Here is a 21,054-nt window from a genome sequence, read left to right on the forward strand (position 1 = left end):
AGTAGAGGCAAAAAAGACAAAAATACATTAAAATACAGTGTGTCAAATGGTAGAAAATACTATGGGGAAGAATAAAGTGGGGATCAGGGATCAAGAGCTGCCAAAACATCTTAAATATATGGGTTACCTAAGGCCCTTCCAAGAAGATCTAGAAGTTATGCAGAATGCAGCTCACAGAGATGGCAAATATGGAAGAGAAATTTAAAAATACGAAGAACAGAATGACAAGTTCCACAGAGAATAGAGTCCGTTTGAGAAGGAGCTATAAGAGACAAGGATAAAAAGTAGTTTTCAAAGTGAAAATATCTTATAATTTTCCAGAATTGTTGGCAGACCCCAGTTGCAGACTCTGGCACTGAATGAATCATTACAATGGTAAATGAGCAGAGGTCCAGGACTGGGGTTCTCAGATATGAACGTGCAGATACAAGATGGCAATTTTCTTCTTCTACTCTTGGATGGCATACAAAAGCAACAAGGAGGAGGAAAACAACTCCATTTTCAGCAAAACAAGGAGACAGATATAATCTGCAGACTCAAAATACACATAAGGGCTGCCAAAAGCAACTATGATTGCCCTCAAAGCCGAAGCTGGAAGGGGTGAAGTGCAACAGAAGTCACCTGCGGGGAAGCGATGAGCCAGACAGACAGCTGGAAGCACAGCTGGATGGGAGCGGAGTGCAGAAAGCGCCAGCAAAAATACACTCCCAGAACAAACTCAGGGCTCAGAGGAGGAAATGTGAGCTGGCAAAATGCAGACAAAAAGTAGAAGTAGAAACACAAACACCCTAGAAGGAAGACAACATAAAAAGAAGCCTAAGGGAGATTAGACCCTGCAGACAATCCGGTGAGAGGTATAGAAATAAGGATAGAAATAAAAGAGTGACCAAAATAAAATGTAAATAAAGAGCCAAAAAGGATCAAGGAGAAGATGATGGATACAGAAGAAAACCAAGGAAAACTGTTAAGTGCATAAATGAAGCCCCTGAAGTAGAAAACCTAAACAATGGGACAGAATATTTAAAGATATAACTAAAAAGGGGCACCTGGGTGGCTCAGTTGGTTAAATGTCCAACTCTTGATTTCGGCTCAGGTCATGATCTCACAGTTCTTGGGATCGAGCCCCAGGTCGGGTTCTGCGCTGACAGAGTGGAACCCACTTGGAATTTTCCCTCCTTCTCTCTCTGCCCCTCCATACCCCCTCTCAAAACAAATAAATAAACATTAAAAAAATATATATATATCTAAAGAAGACTCACATGGGAAGAGAAGTCTTTATTTTTATTAAAAAAATTTTTTTAATGTTTATTTATTATTGAGAGACAGAGAGACACAGAGCATGAGCAGGGGAGGGGTAGAGAGAGGTAGAATCCAAAGCAGGCTCCAGGCTCTGAGCAATCAGCACAGAGTCTGCTTGAACTCACAAACTGCGAGATCATGACCTGAGCCAAAGTCGGTCTCCCAACCAACTGAGCCACCCAGGTACCCCTAGAGATAGTCTTTTTAACAAATGGTGCTTGAAAAATTGCATTCATATACAAATTAATTCAAAATGGATCATACAGCTAAATATAAGAACCAAAAGTATAAAACTTTTAGAAGATAGGGAGAAAAATCTTCATAACCTTGGGTTAGGCAAAGGGATCTCAGATATGACACCATAAAAGAAAAAAATTGTACTTCCTCCAAATTAAAGATATTCACACTTCAAAGATACTGTTAAGAAAATGAAAAGATAAGCCAGATTATTTGCAAATCTTATACCTAATAAAAGACTTGTATCCAGTATATATAAAGAACTCTTATAACCCCATAATAAGAAGACATACAATCCAATTAAAAAACTGTAAAAAATATATATACCACTAAAGAAACTACTAACAGAATAAGATTCTAATCTTGTATCCATGAAAGAGTACATCATGTGCCAGGGAAAACTGACCCCAAAGGATCAACACTTCAACATATCCTGGTGAAGTTAGTAGACTTGCAAAATAAAGGATATTTGGGGAGCTGGACAAAAAGATCAAGAAATTTATGGGGAAAAATATCAGAAAAAGGGAAGGTATTGGTTATGAAACTTTTAAGAAACCACAAACTTCTAGAACAAAACATGAGAGAATTCTCCTTAATAAATCTGGAGTGGAGAAGACCTTTCTAATTATGACTCAAAAACCAGAAGCCATTAAAGAAGTAATTTGAGTACATAAAAAAAAAAAGACTTCATGGGAAAAAAAATCCTAAACACCATAGACAAAGATATGAGACAAATATGGGAGAAATACTTACAGGTCATATCATAAGGGCTTAATCTCCCTCATCTATGAAGGGTTCCTAGAAATCAATAAGAAAATAACTAGTATCCTAATAGAATAAAAGAGAAAATAAACAGGAAATTAATGAGAAACACAAATGACTTGTAAACATATGAAAAGATGCCCAACTTCATTTATAACAACAGAAAAAAAAAATGAAAACTACACCAAAATGCCTCTTTTCACTTACCAGACTGATCAGGGTCTCATACATTGCTGGTGGGAATGTTGAATGGTACAACGTTTATGGAGGATTATCAGTCAGGGTACAGCCAGGAAAAGAAAAAGACCATGGCAGATATTGGAAATAGAAGGAATTTAATGTGTTGAAAGGGCCAAGAGATCAAGAAGGGGAAAGTGACCTTATTCTCATGTTAATAACAGGAGGAAGAGACTTCTGTTTCTAGGGCTAGGGAACAAAATGGAGGCAGTGGTGTGACCAGAGACAGGTGCACAATATCACCTCATCATCGAGATAGCTGTGCAGGGCGCTGGAGTCACTAAGAAGGTGATGTCCAGCCATTAGTGGGTGGCATGGCAGAGGAGCAGATGCCAGGCCAAGGCTGGAACCATGGAGGAGGGGCCAGCCAAAGGTGGGATCTTTGAAGGGATGTAGCTACTTCCAGAGATGTCTCCTGAATCAGGGGTGGGAAGGAGGGAGAGGGAGAGGCAGAAAGACAGAGTGAAGAGGTGAAGAGGTGTAACAGAACAGTATCTTCTCTTTTTATCAGCTGGCATGGGACTCTGGGAAATGTAGTTTGCAGGTGTTCAGCTCTGAGATACCGAGTAGATGCAGGAAGGGCAAGAATGAAGTTTGATATAGAACAGAGCATGCAAAATCTCTCCTTGCTGGAGATGATGACAGCAAACGGGAAAATGCCCAGCACAAAGGGCAGTTTTGTAATATCTGCCAAGATGCAAATACACTGACCAATTTCACTTTGGGAAATTTATCCTACTGTTATACTGACTCATGTGACTCACTTGTGAATAAGATTATATCTTGACAGCATTACTTGTAAAAGATTGGAAAAGTCTGTCAAGAATTATGAAAAGAAAGCACACGTGTGTGCCCATACCCTCAAAGAATAAAGTAAGGACAGCTATTTTTAGATATTACAGAGATAAATAGATAATAGTAAGAAACTATGGTAGAAAATAGTTTGGTGGTTCCTCAAAAAGTTAAACAGAATTACTATACGATCCAGTGCTTCCACTCCTAGGCATAAACCCTAAATAACTAAAAACAGGGACTCCGGTATGTGTACACTGATGTTCATAAGCAGCATTATTCACAACAGTTACTGTGGAAACAACAGCTAATAGCTATTAGCTATTAATAGCTAATAGCTAAAACAATTTAGGCAATAGCAAAAATGTGGAAACAACCCATGTGTCCATCAACAGATGAATGGATAAACAAAATGTGATACGTACATACCAAGGGATATTATTCAGCCATAAAAAGCAATGCAGTTCTAACACATGTTATAACATGGATGAACCTTGAAAACAAATGCTAAGTGAAATAAGTCAAACACAAAGGACACATATTATTTGATTCCACATATGAGGTATAGGCAAATTTAGAGAAACAAAAAGTAGAAGAGAGGCTACCAGGGGCTGTGGGGAGGAGGACAAGGGGATTTATTGTCTAAAGGGTAGAGTTTCTGTTTGTGATGATGAAAGAGTTCTAGAAATAGAGGTGATAGTGACACAACATTGTGAATGTACTTAATTCCACTGAATTGTATATCTAAAGATGGTTAAAATGGTACATTTTATGTTATGTGTATTTTGCCAAAAAAAAAATTCTTTAAAGATACTATGAATAATTTTATGCTGAAAATTTTGAAAACTTACATGAAGGGAATTTATAAATTCCTAGATAAATTAAACCTACCAAATTGACTTAAAAAGAAATAGAAAAGCTGAATAATTAAAATAAATCTGTATTTAAATCAATCAATTAGAAAAAAACACCAGGCTTATATTTAGAGGTGAGTTCTATCAAACTTTCAAGAAACAGATAATTACAGTCTTACCCAAATGCTCCTAGTGAGTAAAAAGAGGAAATGCTACTCAATTTCATGAGGCTAGCATAACTTTGATATAAAAACCGAACAAAGGACACTACAAGAAAGAAAATTACAAGAAAGATCAATCTTATTCATACAGATGCAAGAATCCTAAACAAAATATTAGCAAACCAACTCTAAATGAATAACAAAGGTGAAAATACAATTATACTATTATGATTGCATTTTATTTTATATATAACAATTATATGTGAATATATAAAATATGTGAAGTAGTTATAATATTAACTCAAGGTAGACGATGATAGACTAAAGATCAATATTGCAATCTCTTGACCAACTGCTACAAATAATCCAGAGATATATAGCCAGAGAGGAGATAGAGCATAATACTAAAAAAAACCCCAAAACTAAACAAACAAAAAACACTTGATTAGAACAAAAGAAGATAGGAAAATTCCAGCAGGCTTTTTGTAGAAATTGTCAAGCTGATGCTAAAGTTTACATGAAAATGGAAAGGAACGAGAATAGCCAGAAATTGTATTATTTTGTAAAAGAATAACAAAGTTGGAAGACTTACACAAACTGATTTCAAGACTTGCTTTAGAGCTATAGTAATCAAAACAGTGTGGTATCAGCATAAAGACAGATCAATGGAACAGAACAATGATTCTAGAAAGAGACCCACAACATATGGTTAATCAATTTTCAACAAAGGTGTCAGAGTAATTGTAAGTGGAAATTAATAGTTTTTTTTCCCCAGCAAATGTTACTGAATTGGTTATCTTTATAGAAATAAGAACCTGACCTCACACCATATACAAAAATCAAGTCAGGTTAGATCATAAACCTAAATAAAGAAGCTAAAATTATAAAGCTTGTAGAATGAAACACAGGAGAATACTCATGATCTTGAGGTAGACAGTATTTCTTGGACCAAATAGTATATTACTTAAAAGAAAAGATAATCTCACTTTATTTATTTATTTATTTATTTATTTATTTATGATCTCTACACCCAACCTGGGCCTTGAACTCATGAACCTGAGATCAAGGGTTGCATGCTCTTCTGACTGAGCCAGCCAGGTGCCCCTCAAAATTAGAATTTATTTGCTTCACCAAAATTAGAAACTTTTTATCTTCAAAAGACACTGCTTGGAAATTGAAAAGTCAAGCCACAGAGTGGAACGTATTAGCAAAACAGACCTGACGAAGGACTTGCATCCAAAATACAAAAGAATTATTGGAATGCAATGTAAAAAGCCAAACAACCCAGTGAAAGACTGGCAAAAGATTTGAACAGTGCCTTCACTACAGAAATATAGGTGAACATGAAAAGACACTCACTATTGCTACTGATTGGAGAAATGGAAATTAAAATTACCATTATGTACATCACACCCTCTAGAATGACTCAAATGTAAAGGTCAACAGTATCAAAAGTTGGCAAGGGTGGGGGGCAAGTACAACTCTCAAACACTGCTGTGGGTATGTAAAATAATACAAACAGTTTGGAAGATTGTTATTCTCTTTAAAACCCAAATTCCAGGGGTACCTGGGTGGCTCAGTTGGTTAAGTGTCCGACTTCGGCTCAGATCATGATCTCACGGTTCGTGGGTTCGAGCCCCATATCGGGCTCTGTGCTGACAGGTTGCAGCCTGGAGCTTGCTTCAGATTCTGTGTCTCCTGCTCTCTCTCTGCCCCTCCCCTGCTTATGCTGTCTCTTTCTGTCTCTCAAAAATAAAATAAATGTAAAAAAAATTTTTTTTAAAACCACCCCAAATTCCATTTGTAGGTATGTAGCCAAGAGAAATGCAAGCACATGTTCATAGAGAGACTTGTATGGGACTGTTTACAGTGGCTTTATTCATAATACTCCAGAAGTTGAATCAATCTAAATGTCCACAAACAGGGGGATGGGGAAATAAACGGTCATTATGGAGTACCTATCAGAAATAAAAAGGAACAAAACATTTGTCTATGTGAATAGATGTAGGATGAACACAGAATACTATGCTGAGCCAAAGAAGCCATAGAAAGAGAACTGTATGTATGATTTCACATATATGAAGTTGTAGGAAAAGCAAAACAAATATACAGTGATAGCACAGCAGTGACTGCCCCCAGGGGTTGGGGATATTGACTGAAAAGGGGCATATGGCAGCTTTCTGGAGTGATGGAACTTTCTGCCCATGGTGGTTACATAGGTATATGTATTTGTCAAAATGCATCAAATTGCATACTTAAAATATGTGCATTTTATAGTTTGCAAACAATATCTCAATTAAACAAATAAAAAATCATCATTAAGAGAATGAAAAGCCCCAAACTTAGGGAAGATACTTCCAATACACCCATTGACAAAGGATCGTTCCCAGAAAATATAATGTAAAGTCAATACGAAAAAGACAAGCCTAATAGAATAATGGATAAGACATATTAATAGGCTTTTTACAGATGAGAAAAACAAATGTTTGTAAACACATGAAAAGGCACTCATCCTCCATTAATAATTAGGAAAATGCAAATCAAGATCTTATAAGATACCATTTTACATCCATCAGATTGGCAAAAATGAAAAGGCTGGGCAACATCAAGTACTGGTGAGAAAGCGGAGTAATAGGAATTCTCATATGCTGATGAGAGTGTAATTTGGTATAATTACTTTTGCTTTGAATCTCTCTTTCACTCCAGGGTATATAATTTAGAGGAAGTCTTGCACTTGAGACCAGGAGACATGTACAAGAATGTTTATAACAAAATTATTATAGTAGGAAAAGAAGACACATCCCAAATGTCTACATATACCACATAATTAGTGTTATAATCATACAGTAGAACATATACAGAAGTGAAAATGAACTTCAGCTACACACACCAACATGAAAAAAATTAATATGGAGCAAAAGATGGAAAATAGATGAATATAGACTACAAAATTCCACTCGAACAAAATGCAAAAATAGTATGCTGTTTAGAGTTGCCTACATAGGTGGTAAAAATTGAAAAGTAGAGTAAGGGAGTGATTATCATGAGGGTCAGGATTGTGGTTATTTTGTGGGTAAATGGATGTGGGAAGAGCATACAGGGAACTTCTAAGTGCTGGCAATTTTCTATCTTTTAAGCTGGGTAGTGAGTTCAGGGGTACTCATTTTATTTTTCTTTAAATTGTATACATACATTTACTGTACTTTTGTATACATCATAATTTAAAAATAAGTAGACCATTATGCTAAGTGAAAGAAGCCAGACTCCAAGGACTACATATTGTGAATCCATGTGTATGGCAAAATGTCCAGAATAGGAAACTCATAGAGACAGAAAGTAGATTAGTGGTTGCCTGAGTTTGGGGACATAGGGGAGAAATAGCGAGTGACTGCTAGTGGGTACAGGGTTTCTTTCTGGAATGATGAAAATGTTCTAGAATCAACGAGATGGTTGCCCAATTCCGTGAATACACTAAGAACAACTGAATTGCATACTATACGTGGATGAATTGTATAGTGTGTGAATTCTATTTCAATAAGCTGTTCTTAAAAAACCAGGGAAGTTTTTTTAAGCACAGAAAGGCTCTCAATGGGCAATGAGACTGCAAAGCTGTTGAAGTGGAAGGGGAGGCAGTATTCCTCTAGAACAGTGGCTCTCAAACTCTAGCATGCATCTGAATCACGTGAAGGGCTTGTCAAAACACAGATCGCAGGGCATCATTCCCAGATTTTCTGATTCTGTAGAACTGAGGTGGGGCCAAGAATCTGCATTTCTAAAAGTTCCAAGGTGATGCTGATGCCTGGCCCAGGGACTGCACTTTGAGAACTGCTACTCTATTGTGTCCGGTATAGGTGTTTAATAAGTATATATTGGATGAATGGATGAATGGATGGAAGGGAGGCTGGCTGTTTGGGACAGTGGATGGGTGGGAGATAATGGATGAAAGGGTGGATGAGTGGATTAATGGATGGATAGAAGGTGGGAAGACAAGTAGCAGAAGATAGTTGCATGGATGGATCAGGGGTGGTTCAGAGTAGTAGGGAAGAATATGGGGTTGGCAAAGTTGTAGTGTGGAACTTACTGTAGAGAAGGACTTGACACAAACACCTACTTTTAACTCCTGTCATGGGCTCACTGCCTGCTAGCTGTGCAATGTTTGGCAGGTGACTTCACCTCCCCAAAGCTCATTTTCCTCATGTGTGACATGTGGGTTAACAATACCTATGAATGTTCCATGAGCTAATACCCTTAAAAGGGCCAAGCACAAGCCTGGCATGCAGTGGATGCTCTCTATTCTTTGGTTGGATCTGACTATTACCATCATATATCACTGGGCTGTACTGTGTGGTTGAGACGAGAGGCTTGTAACTCAGGTCTGTCTTGTTCCCATAGTGGCCAATGCTGACCTCGAATTGGATCAGGTCCTTAAAGTTGGGCATCATGGTACAGGAAAGGAAGATGACGCACAGCCCATACTTTTGGCGGTTGTGGTGCTTCTAAAACAAGAACCCCCACATCCCCAGTACATAAGCCAAGGCTACATAGATACGCAGGGAGGCAAAGATGAGGTGCCCTGTTTCTTTCAAAGTCATCTTTGCTTCTCTTCAGGGTGAACTGGTGACCATCTTTGAAACCCGCCCCCTTCAAATCCTGCTTTGACTCCCGCTCAAGGGCAGTTCCTCCCAGGACCTCTATCACCTGGCCCCCTCCTCCCAGTCAGCTGTGGTTCCTTTCCTTCCTGAAAAGGAGGCTTCTCCCTCTGAGGCAGAGAGGGCCAGACTAGGCTCTGACTTGGGCCACCTCATCCCTTCCCATTTTGCCTAAACGCCCTCCCCTGATGGAATGAGTGTGGGCAGGGGTGTGATGAAGGTGACATACACACACACATCTGCTCTGAGCCCTTCTCTAACTGCCTCCTCCCACATATGCTCGAGGTCCTCCATCTACCAGGTCAGCTGCTCTTATTTCTGTGGCCAACCCCTGCCCTCTTCTTGCACTCACCCAGTCTGTTCACTAGCTCGTCTCCCCTGTCATAAAAAATAACCCTCCTCACTTCTGAGCCTCTATTTAGCTACCACCTGATCTTGTCTCCTTCTATTTTCCGGCCAAGTTTCGATGCACTTGCCTGTATGCACAGTTTGCATGCAGTTTCTCCCTCACACGCATGCAGTCTGGCAACTCTTTCTTCAGGGGGCTGCCTCAGTGCTCTCCTTTGCAGACTCCTCCTCAGTCTCTTCTGCAAGCCCCTCCTCTTCCTCAACCTGCCTTAGGCTGTGGCACTCTTTCACCAGCCCACTCCTCCCAGGCAGTTCCTCCACAACCCTGTGTTCAGATCCCGGTGTGCTGACAACACACCATCTGTCTAGCAGCCTCGGGGACTGGTCTTCATGGATGTCTCACAAGCACATGTCAAAGATGGGATTACATCGTCCACCCCCCAGGCCTGCTTCTCCTTCAGGGAGTCCATGTTGGTGCATGCCACCCCTGACCACCTTGCCACCTGAGGCAGAAAATGGGCATCAGCTTAGGGCAGTTGGCCTCATTTCTTATTTCTTGTTAGTCTGTGGCTCGGATCATTCTGTGTCCAAAAGGTCTCTGGAACTTGCTCCCTCCTCTCAGGCTCTCCTTCCCTGTGACCGTATTCCCATTTTTTTAAAAATAAGTGGGTGGTTATTCTTAACACTGCTCCTCCTGCCCCTTCCTGCATCAGTGGTCTTCCCCAGCCTTCAGGAAGAAATAAAAACTCCTTAGAACATAATTTCTCCTTAACTAGATTACACATTTCTTAAACCGAAACCTCATCTTGTATTTACCGGGTGCCTGATGCAGCATGAAGTCCCCATAGGGGCTTGATAAAGACTCAGGTGGGTTGACCAAACGTCCTCATGTACCCAACAGGTCATTCAGCTTGTGGCCAGGGCCTCTGCAGTGTCAGGAACAGGACCCGCAGTAGATTTGGGGTGGGCAGAGGGACTCTTTACTCCTGAGTTACCTTTTCCTGTAGTTACCTCTATATTGGTTACTTCAGAGGAGAGATCCTTCTTAACATCTTGATGAGGACTGAGGTTGGTGAATAACTCCAGGAAGATCCGGCCTCGATAAGCTAAGCCATCCTTAACAGCATTGGGAATATTCTAGGGCAACAGGAAGGGAAACAATGACAAAAGGGATGTGAAAAAAAAAGACCAAATTTATCCTGACACCTTTGCAGCAAAGACACTATTGCCTAGTAACTTCCTGCCTAGGGCTGACCACAATCTAGGGGCAGAATTCCAGACACCCCAGACATGGCTGTGCCCAGAAACCTCTGGGCCCTGACCCCTCTTCTGTACTGAGGCCCACTCCTCCTCTTCGTGCATTTTACCTGCTGATCAAATCAAAGTACCGATTCCCAGCAGATGCTTCCAGCTTGGAGGAGGCTGTGATAACTACTGGGTTTGTGCTTCCAGCCTGGCAAATCAGGGCATGCCCCGCCTTCTTAGCAACAGTGATTGGTCCAAGGAGAGTACACATGACCTAAGGCAGCTAATTAGAATGCTCCCCTGGCCTTCCCTATCAGAGGCTTGGATGGCCACTGGCCAGCAGGGAGGCTTGACTGAAGTAGCAAAGGATGAAGGCCACAGGTTGACAAGCAGCTGAGACAAGAGATGGAATGAATGAGCTAGCCTCTTAATGGCATTGAGGTCCTGGTGCCTGCAGCTCATCCTCACTCAAGAATTCTTCCCAGCCCTGTTCCCTTCCTTTAAGCCAGTTGGACTTGGCCTCCTGGCATTTATCACCAATCTTTAATAGCCCAGTACTTTCCACATTTACTTATGCTGTTTTAGTCTTCTATGTCCTTTCCACCTGCTGGAAATCTTACCTGACATTTCATCTCAATGACCCTTTCTCAGTGAATGCCCAGAGTTCTCCATCTGTTCCTTTCTTGTGACACAACACACGTCCCATATACACATAGTCATTTACACATAGATTACATGTCCTCTAATAGCATAATGGACAGAAACCAGGGCCGGGCCCTCCCCAGTCACGTCCTAGGCCCCAGCACCTTTCAAATGGTTGGTTTTTACCTCCACTGTTCCCTAGAGCTGTCATGAGAGGCTTACAATGTCTTCTTCCTGGATCCTGAAAGGGGCCTTTTTACCCCCATGAAGAGTCAGGAAGCTGGGGCCAAAACAGGGTAGGAAGCCAGAATACATTCCTGCAAGAAGAAAGGGTTAGGGCGACAGGGCCAGGTGGGAGAAGGGCAGGAGGCAGGGGCCTGGGGGATCGCTTGCCTTCTATTTCTGCTCCGGTGGATGAGATTTGGTTGAGGAACAGACTGACAGTCCCTATCTCATCCTGGCACCTGTTCTTGGGGCTGGAGAGAAACATAGTCTGCAGGTTGAGCTGCTGGCCCAGCTCAGATTTTCTCCTCCTGTACTTGTTTTTCAGCTTCTACCCAGCGGCTCACCAGTCCAAGACTCTGAACTTGATGTAGCTGGAGAGACAGGGCAACTGCAAGAGGAAAGCGAGAACAGCAGTGGGTGCATGTTTGAGTGGTCTGGTCCTCAAGGAGACTGAGTGCAGCTGGGAAGTTCTGGGTCTGGGTCCAAGGCCTGGCTCAATCATCAGTAAGCCATGTCACCACAGCCAAAATGAATTTACCATGGGGACATATAAGCCTGTGGCTATGGACTCCCCACTTGCATGGGCCCCTTGAAAGGACCTGGGAGAGGCCTAGGAGTGTGTCCCATGGTTGCTTTGGTATTATTATTCTTTTTTTTAAGTTTACTTATTTATTTTGAGAAAGAGAGAGCACATGAGAGAGCATGAGCAGGGGAAGGGCAGAGAGAGAAAGAGAGAGAGAATCCCAAGCAGGTTGCGTGCCAGTCTGTCTTGCATGGAGGTTGTGGCCTAAAATGCATTCTTCACCACTAGCAGTTAACTTTTAAACAGCAAGACACCTATCTCCTCAGAGAGTAAATAGTAGTAGCTGCTGTTGTGGGGAGGGTTTCTGTTGTCCTGTGGCCTGTGCTAAATGATCCACATGGATCACCTGAGTGACTCCTCCCAACAATCCCATAAGCCAGGTGCTATTATTCCCATTTCCAGACAGGAAAATTGAGGCACAGAGCAACTGAGTTCCTGAAGTTCTCAAGTTATATGCAGGGGCTGAAGCAGCTTTAGAGGTCCTAATGACTCTGCCATGACCCAGTAAGGACTGTGATTGTTCCTAATTACAGATGGGAAATGAGGCCCAGAGAAGCAGAAGGACTTGCTCACGGTCACCCAGTAAGAAGTGCAGTCAGATGGGAACCCAAGCTTCTGGGTCTTATCTCCTCTGCCATAGGGTCCCCTCAGTTACGAAAACAAAAAAACCAACCCATATGGAAAACAGCTGCTGGGCTTGAGATCGGAGTGGGACTCAGGTCCTCTCAGTCGGGCCCTTTCCCCTCATAGCAGCTCCTGGGGCTGTCCATTCTCTCCTTGCCAGGGAAGCTGGGGGCAAGGGGGGAAGTGGGGAAAGGGCTTTCTAGTTGAGCAAGTATCTAGGAAGAAATGAGGAAAGGCCCACTGGAAGTTGAGAGATGGGCACTGTAAGACATCCAGGTCTTCCAAAATTACAAATCCTCCAAATTCAAACTCATGGCTGAACCATCTTTTCATCAACCCTGTTGAGAATTCTCTTCCCCTTTCCCAGTTCCTTGTCTTGACTGCCCTTCTGTCCTGGGGCACTTGGACTGTGAACTGGCAAACACCCATTTTTAGCGAAGTTTCCCCTGCAGCCTGCCTTGCTGGGGCCCTGACCAACTGGCCTCAGATGCTACCGTATCTGTGGCCATCCTGCCATTCAGAGTGAGGCTCACACCTGCCTGCTGCATTTCTACAGGGCTAGTGACAATCAGGCCTGCATCCAAATGGCTCCAGCCTAGGAGACTGTGTTTCGTGGGAAACGCGTGAGGAGCCAGGGAGTGTATGGACATCTTTAAACGTTGGAAGGTCTCTTTCAGGGATGAAGGAAGGCCTGGCCTGTGCCACTGGTTTCTGAGCCTAAAGGCAGCTGGACACAAGGGAAGACTTTCAAGACTCTGAGCATCTGGCCACGAGCCTCATCACAGCCAGAGAGGTGGGAGGGATCAAAGGTGGGGGATAAACTAGGCTCCCTTTAAAATCTCTTCCTACTGGGGCACCAGTAGGAGGTGGCTCAGTTGGTTGAGTATTCGACTTGGTTTTGACTCAGGTCATGATCTCACAGTTCAAGGATCAAGCCCTGCCTCCAGCTCTATGCTGACAGAACAGAGCCTACTTGGGATTCTCTCTCCCTCACTCTCTGCCCCTCCCCTGCTCACGTGTGTGTGTGTGTGTGTGTGTGTGTGTGTGTGTGTGCACGTGCACACTATCTCTCTTTCAAAATAAATAAAATCTCTTCCTACTTTAAGAGTCTATAAAATCACCCAGGAAGGTAGAGATTATGAAGAATGGTTAAAGATGATGCCTCACAGGAGGCAGACTAGGGAAGCTTCTAGGAGAAGCAAGGAAGAGGGTGCCAGCAAAGTAGAGGGGAGCTCATTAGTGATTTTTGTGTCACACAAATGTAAGGTATAAGGAAAGCAAAATACTCTCTGGGTAGCCAAATAGAAGCCACACAAAGTTCTATGCACTCATCCTTTTGACAGTGCTCAAGTTATCTTTCAGAATTGCGTATTCTTATTCTACATGCAGCTCTTAGAAGCCTGGCATGAAGTCAAAAAGCAAACAAGGCTCTCCCAGGCTTTAAGAGAACTGGCATCTACACCACTGATAGGTGACTAAGAAGGACTGAAAAACTATAAAAATCAGACCACAGAATCCCACAAAGAGCATCCTGGAGCCATTTAGCGTAGGCACAAATAGCCCATACTACATGTAGCCCATATACTAACTATGTTCCCACAATACCTCTAGGCCATTAACAAAGAGCTATAATTATCTTCAGGGCACTTTGCCTAGATGATAAGAAAATGCACAATGCAATTCAGAATAAGTCTTTAAATCAATTTTAAATGATTTTTTGGTTTTGTTTTGTAATGTATGTGAAAGGGCATTTTAAGTTTTCTGGAAAGTTCAGTTGTATGGCCCATTCATTTCTTAACACTGGACAAATAAAATAAATTTTCTGTAACATGTCCTTCTTCATGTTCCCCATCAGGCAGATCCTGCCCCCCATCCACCCCATGCTTCTTGGTCCCTACCTTCTATCCACACCCGTACACAAACACCCAAACTTTCTTTCGTTTGTGGGCCATGAGGAGGAGAGTCGTCAAGATGGAACAGCGATATCTACCTGAATCCGGAAGGTCAGGAGCTGGTTCCATATTGGGTTCTCGGTTTGGGTCAGCACATTTGTCTTGAGCTAGAAACATTCCACAGCAGTGTCAGTGCCAGCCTGTGCCCTCCTTCCTCCACTGGCCTCAGCTTCCAGCCCTTCCAGCCCAGCCCACAGATGGATGCTTTCTCCAGCACAGGGCTGATCACGGGAATGGTCTAAAGACACTTTGACAACTTCTCAGCTACAACTTCAGTCCTTTGTGTATCTTCCCGTCTCCAGATTCCCTAATATTTGCCCTTCAATCATCTTTCAATTGACTTTGTTTTTATTTAAAAAAAAATTTTTTTTAACATTTATTCATTTTTTGAGTGACAGAGAGAGAGCACAAGCAGGGGGAGGGGCAGAGAGAGGGGGAGACACAGAATCCGAAACAGGCTCCAGGCTCTGACCTGTCAGCACAGAGCCCGATGTGGGGCTTGAACTCATGAAATGCAAGATCATGACCTGAGCTGAAGTTGGATGCTTAACCAACTGAGCCACCCAGGTGCCCCTCAATTGACTTTGTTTTTAAATAGTCATAGCATTACTAACTTTCTTATATGAATGCATACACATAGATTTTGTTAGATAAACTCTAAGATCCCAATAGAAAAGTGAACAAAAACCATGTCGACAGTGGCAGTACGCAATGTAATACCCTTTTCCAAAGCATCACTTGACTTCATTTTTTTTAAGTAGGCTTCACACCCAACACAGGGCCAAATAGGGTGCCCGAACTCATGACCTGGAGATCAAGACCTGAGCTGAGATCAAGAGTCAGATGCTTAACTGACGGAGCCACCAGGCACCCCTACTTGACTTCATTTTTAAACCTGGCTCTATTCTAAGCAATCATGTTGGTGAAATCAAGGTTGGTTGGACTGATTGAACTTTTTAATACACACTAAGAAATCAGGGCGCCTGGGTAGCTTACTTGGCTAAGTGTCTGACTTCGGCTCAAGTCACGATCTCATAGCTGGGGAGTTGGAGCCCCACATTGGGCTCTCTGCTGTCAGTGTGGAGTCTGGAGCCTGGAGCCTGCTTCAGATCCTCTGTCCCCATCTCCCTTTGCCACCCCCCCTTGCACGTGCATGCGCTCTCTCTCTCGCTCAACAATAAACATTAAAAAAAATACACACTAAGAAAACCACAGAGATACTAAAGTTTTTGAAAATTTTGTGCCACCTATCACCCAAGATCATCTCCCTAGACCAGAGCACCCAAACCCCACTCAGTGTGGTAGTTTTAAAATATGTCCACAAATCCTTTGGTATATCTTCCTTTGAAAGGTAGACACTGATTTCCCTCCTTTTATGTATGGGCTAGATTTAATGACACTTTTAATAGGTAGAATATGGTAGAAACCAGGGTTTATGAATTCTATGGTTTATGAATTTAAAGAGACAAACCTCTTTAACCTTAACCCAGCATTCCCCAAATTTGAACATAGGATCCTTTTTTTGCACATAACATCCATTAGCACACTTTGGAAAATGCTACTCTCTATTTACAGAGGATCATGGAATGTCAGCAACTCTCTGGCCTAGAACCTTCCATTTATAGACGAAGAAACCAAGGCCCAAAGAAGACAGTGACAGTTTCAGTGTTGTTTGTGGGCATGTTGTTTCATTCACTCATTCACTCATTTGTGCCCTTTGTGTATATTTGGCTTTCACTGGGCATTTTCTCCATGCAGGGCACTGAGCACAGCTCTGGGATACAGGGTGACTAATCCATGGCCTCCACCTTCAAAGAGTTCCTGGTCCAGTGATCAGTCACAGCCCATTGATGGAGGAACTTAGATACTAATCCTGGGCTCCTGCCCACCAACTGCATCTTTCCTCATACACCATCTAGGTGACAATTTCTCTAAACCTCAGACCCTTTCTACACTTACCTTTTCCCCAATTAGTTCCACCTCCAACACAGGACTCACTAAGTGCTGTTTCTCTGTGAACAAGAGTTACAAGATTTATGAGACAGAAGTATTTTTTTTTAAGGGGAGGAAATGGAGAGGTGATAGAACCACTTGAAACCCTATGCCATCAATTGGCATGGTGCCCTCTAGGCAGACCTCTCCCATTTCCACTCTATCTCTGTGTGCTGGTATGTGTCATGGCACATAATGGGCAGCAGGGATGGGTGCTAGCATAAGGAACTGTGAGTCTGCCTCTGGGCATCGAAGACAGTCAGGGACATATGGCCAATTTTAAAGGGTATCTGTAGGGCCTTCATAAAACAAATTTTGGTGGATTTCCGTCTCACCTGTTCCTCTCCACCTAAATCTTAGGTTAGCACCAAAATGGAACAGGGAAGCCCCAGGAGAATCCAGGTCTCCACTGTGTAGGGAACCTCCAGAGTCACTCCCTCCCCGCCACCTGACTCTAACTGAGATGAAGGTCCTCCGCGCAGTAGATGAAGAAATGTAAGTAGGCCAAGTTGACCGGGACCACCGTCGACTTGAAGATCTGAGTGCTGGTGTCATCAGTCCCATAGGGCAGCTTTTGATCTACCTGTAGAGACCAGACCTGATAGGGTCAGAGTCATAGGATGGCCATGGCCATGGCCACCAGATTTGGCTTCCCCAATATTCCACTTGGTATAGGGGAGGGATGGACAATCCTTGAGTGGCACAGTGTACGAATTAAAGCAGGTGAAGATCAATGGCCACACTGGGGGCCCAGGGGTACCCTACAGAAGCAGCTACAGTAGGAAATGTTATTGGGGTGTCTAGGGAAGCCTCACCGGAGCCTGGTCTCCCACACTGAGGACACAAATGGTGACTTTCAGGTAGCCTCTCACTCCATTGCTGGGTTCATTTGGCTGGCAGAGGCCTAACCATTTCCTCAGGAGTGTGTGACCTGAAGGGGCAGAGGGCCCATGGGAGACTGGCCTTCAGTCTCCATCCTTCTTCCCTGAAACCAGGAGAGGGGTGTGGAAGTGTGTCTCCTAAATTCTGGTTCCCTTACAGTAGCAGAGGAAAATGGGAGTCACTTCTACCACTGGGCAAAGCTAGTATACTCCCAGGCTACCAGCCATTGCCTTTAGGAAACAGAGACCCCTCTCTCCCATCCTGGGAACCTACAGTTGTTAGTATCCTGGTCTGAGAGAGGCAAGCATTTTCCCCAACCCTAAGTCCAAACCTCAACCTGGTATGTATGTTGTGGCCAGGTTGTGTGTGATGGTTACAGTGGAAACCTCTACTCAAACATCAGTCCCCCAAGACTGGCCTCAAAAAATAGAAATTCAATTCCAGGTTGCAATAAAAGGTTAGCATTTGATCCAAAGGGATGCTTTGAAGTTTTACAGAGAAAGATCTTATGATTATAAATATTATCAAATACAGAAAATAATTCATACCCTCTAATACTCTCCCCCCATGTGTTGAACATACAGGAATTTTGAGATGTTTGGACAACTGATCTGCTTTTTCTCAGAAGGCACACGTATTTGCAACAACTGTTACCTACCTGCAGAACGGTAGATAAAACCAATATCTGTCTGGAAAGACAAGAATAGAGTAAGGATTAGTTACTCAAGATTTTCAACACCAATGAACAATAGTACTGTACTGACAGTATTAGCCACCAGTGCTTGAGAACTTGCCTTGCCCTAACTCCTTTACTCTTTACAACAACCTAGAAGTTGGTCCATTATTACCTCCACTCTGCAGAGGAGGGTATTTAGTGTGAGAAAAGTGCCTAAAGTCTTACAACTAGTAATTACATGAGGAGATCTGGATTGAAAGGATCCTTAACCACCACATAGCACTGCCTGGCCAACATAGCATTGACTCTTCCCTGTTTCTGGATTGAGAAAGTTGTCTCCCATCCTGGGGAAGAGGATGGTTAAGGGAGGAGCTGGCAAAGAGACTATGGGCTTTCCCTTTCCCCTGGGAGAGGGTTTCTGACCAAGGCCTGAGGGTTGTGGTACAGGATTGAAGGTGGTGGGTGGCAAGGCACCGCGAAATATTCAGGTCACCCTTGTATCCCACATCTGAAGGTTCCATAGAGTAGTCCCCAAATTCTTCATGTTAGGTCTGCTTTAAAACCCAGTTACCCTTTTGGAGTGTCTGGGTAGCTCAGTCGGTTGAGCATCTGACTTCGACTCAGGTCAAGATCTCCCGGTTCAAAAATTTGAGCCCCACGTTGGGCTCTGTGCTGACAGCTCAGAGCCTGGAGCCTGCTTCAGATTCAGTGTCTCCCTCTCTCCCTGTCCCTCCCCCAACTCACTCTGTCTCTGTCTCTCTCTCAAAAAAAAATAAACATTAAAAAAAAAACACCAAAAAACTCAGTTACCCCTTTGGGTTAGGTAGGCAAAGATTTTTTTTAGCTACAACAAGAAAAGCACAATCCATAAAAGAAAAATTTGATGAGGTGGACTCCACTGAAATGTAAAACTTCTGCTCTTTGAAAGACACTTAAGAAAATGGAAAGACAGATCATATACTGGGAGAAAATATTTCCAAGTCATATATCTGATAAAAGGACTTGTATCCCAAATATATAAGAAAGCCTCAAAACTCAGCAGTAAGAAAGTGACCCAATGCAAATGAGCAAAAGATATGGACACTTCAACAAAGAAAATATATAGGTGACAAATAAGCACATGAAAAGGTACTCAACATCACGAGTCACTGGGGAAGTGTAAGTTAGAATCACAGTGGAATACTGCTCAGCAATAAAGAGGAATGATTATTAACACATGCAACAAAATGTATGAATCTCAAAATAAATATGCCAGTGAAAGAAGCCAAACAAAAAAGAATACATGCTGTATTATCCTATTTATATAAAATTTGAGGAAATGCAAACCAAGTTATAGTTCTAGAAAGCAGACCAGTGGCTGGCTGGGGATGAGAGTGGGTGGGATGGGGGTGAGAAGGAAGAATTACAAAGGAGCACAAGGAAACTTTTGGGGGTGATAGATGTTCATTATTTTGATTGTGATGATCGTTTCAAATGATACTTTTTAAAATATGTGCAATTCATTGTATGTCAATTATACCTCAATAAAGCTGGAAGAAAACAAAGAAAAACTCAGGCACCGCTAATGAAGAAATAGATCCAGGCAGTGATCATCAATGGCTGTTAAGGACATAAAAAGAGAGACCAACATACATTCTGTGCCTTCTGCTGAAGTCATTTTGCCAGATAATGGACCCAAATCTAGCGAGCCTCTAGACAGCAAACACCTGGGCAGAGAGGTATGTGAAATGATCCTTCAGAGATGCGGTCAGCAAAATCCAGACTAGAGGAAAACTCTACAGGACAAACTATCCACTTTCTTTAACAAATTACAAGGAGAAAAAGGGAGCGGGACCAACAGAATCACAGAGACCTAAAAATACATTTTAACCAACTGCAGAGCACGCACCTGGTTTGGATCCTAACTTGAACAAAACATAAAAGGAATTCATAAGATAATTAGGGGAATTTGAACACCGATTAGTATTTAATGCTATCCAGGAATTATAAAGGTTTTAAAATGTGATAATTACATTTGTTTATGCTTAATAAGATATTTATGTATAGAAATATTAACTGAAATGTTTAAAAATATGATGTCTGAGATTTGATTCAAAATAATCCAGTGGGTGGGGAGGTAGGCCAGGGGTAGACAATACATCACTGGCAATGAATTAGTGAAGTTGAGTGATTGGGATGTGGGAACTCATGATACTATTCTCTCTGCTTTTGTGTATGTTTGAAATTTTTCAAAGAAGTAATTTAAGGAAAAAGACTCATTGGGGCGCCTGGGTAGCTCAGTTAGTTGAGTATCTGACTTCAGCTCACGTCATGATCTCACGGTTTGTGAGCCCAAGCTCTGCATCAGGCTTGCATAGGGCTTGGGCTGGCTGCTTTCAGCATAGAGCCCACTTCAGATCCTCTGTCTCCTTCTCTCTGCCCCTCCCAGGCTTGCACTCTTTCAATAATAAATAAACATTTATGTATTTTAAAAAAATTTAATGTTTATTTTTGAGAGACAGAGAGAGAGACAGAGAGAGAGACAGAGAGAGAGACAGAGCATGATCAGGGGAGGGGCAGAGAGAGAGGGAAACACAGAATCCAGAGCAGGCTCCAGGCTCTGAGCTGTCAGCACACAGCCCAACATGGGGCTCAAATTCACAAACTGTGAGATTGTGACCTGAGCTGAAGTTGGATGCTTAACCCACTGAGCCACCCAGGCTCCCCCCCCCCAAAAAAAAAATTAAAAAAAATTATTTTAAAAAAAGGCTTAGTTTTCTCTCATGTCTATAAATTATTTAACAGTTCATTATCATTAGTCCTTGTCTGGAAATTGTGCGATGGTCTTTGCCGAAAGCACAACATTTTTTACCACCTGCCATATAACCTCTCCAGAATCTCTCATTTCGAAGCCC

At 42.4% G+C, this 21,054-nt stretch overlaps 1 protein-coding gene across 1 annotated transcript in view; it reads right to left on the reverse strand.

Moving 5' to 3' along the window:
- The window catches only part of FER1L5 (fer-1 like family member 5), a 53,170-nt gene that overhangs the window by 21,793 nt on the left and 10,323 nt on the right, over positions 1-21,054 (reverse strand). Inside the window, exons 10-19 of the mRNA XM_049651430.1 lie at positions 18,143-18,173; positions 17,418-17,533; positions 17,062-17,185; positions 16,570-16,622; positions 14,649-14,717; positions 11,796-11,839; positions 11,620-11,702; positions 11,449-11,543; positions 10,351-10,476; positions 8,661-8,838 (exon numbers count right to left, since the gene is read on the reverse strand). Coding sequence (XP_049507387.1) covers positions 8,661-8,838; positions 10,351-10,476; positions 11,449-11,543; positions 11,620-11,702; positions 11,796-11,839; positions 14,649-14,717; positions 16,570-16,622; positions 17,062-17,185; positions 17,418-17,533; positions 18,143-18,173 — 919 coding nt within the window. The remainder of the gene's footprint in view (positions 1-8,660; positions 8,839-10,350; positions 10,477-11,448; positions 11,544-11,619; positions 11,703-11,795; positions 11,840-14,648; positions 14,718-16,569; positions 16,623-17,061; positions 17,186-17,417; positions 17,534-18,142; positions 18,174-21,054) is intronic.

This window comes from Panthera uncia, assembly GCF_023721935.1.
Source record: "Panthera uncia isolate 11264 chromosome A3 unlocalized genomic scaffold, Puncia_PCG_1.0 HiC_scaffold_11, whole genome shotgun sequence".
Classification (NCBI taxonomy): Eukaryota; Metazoa; Chordata; class Mammalia; order Carnivora; family Felidae; genus Panthera; species Panthera uncia.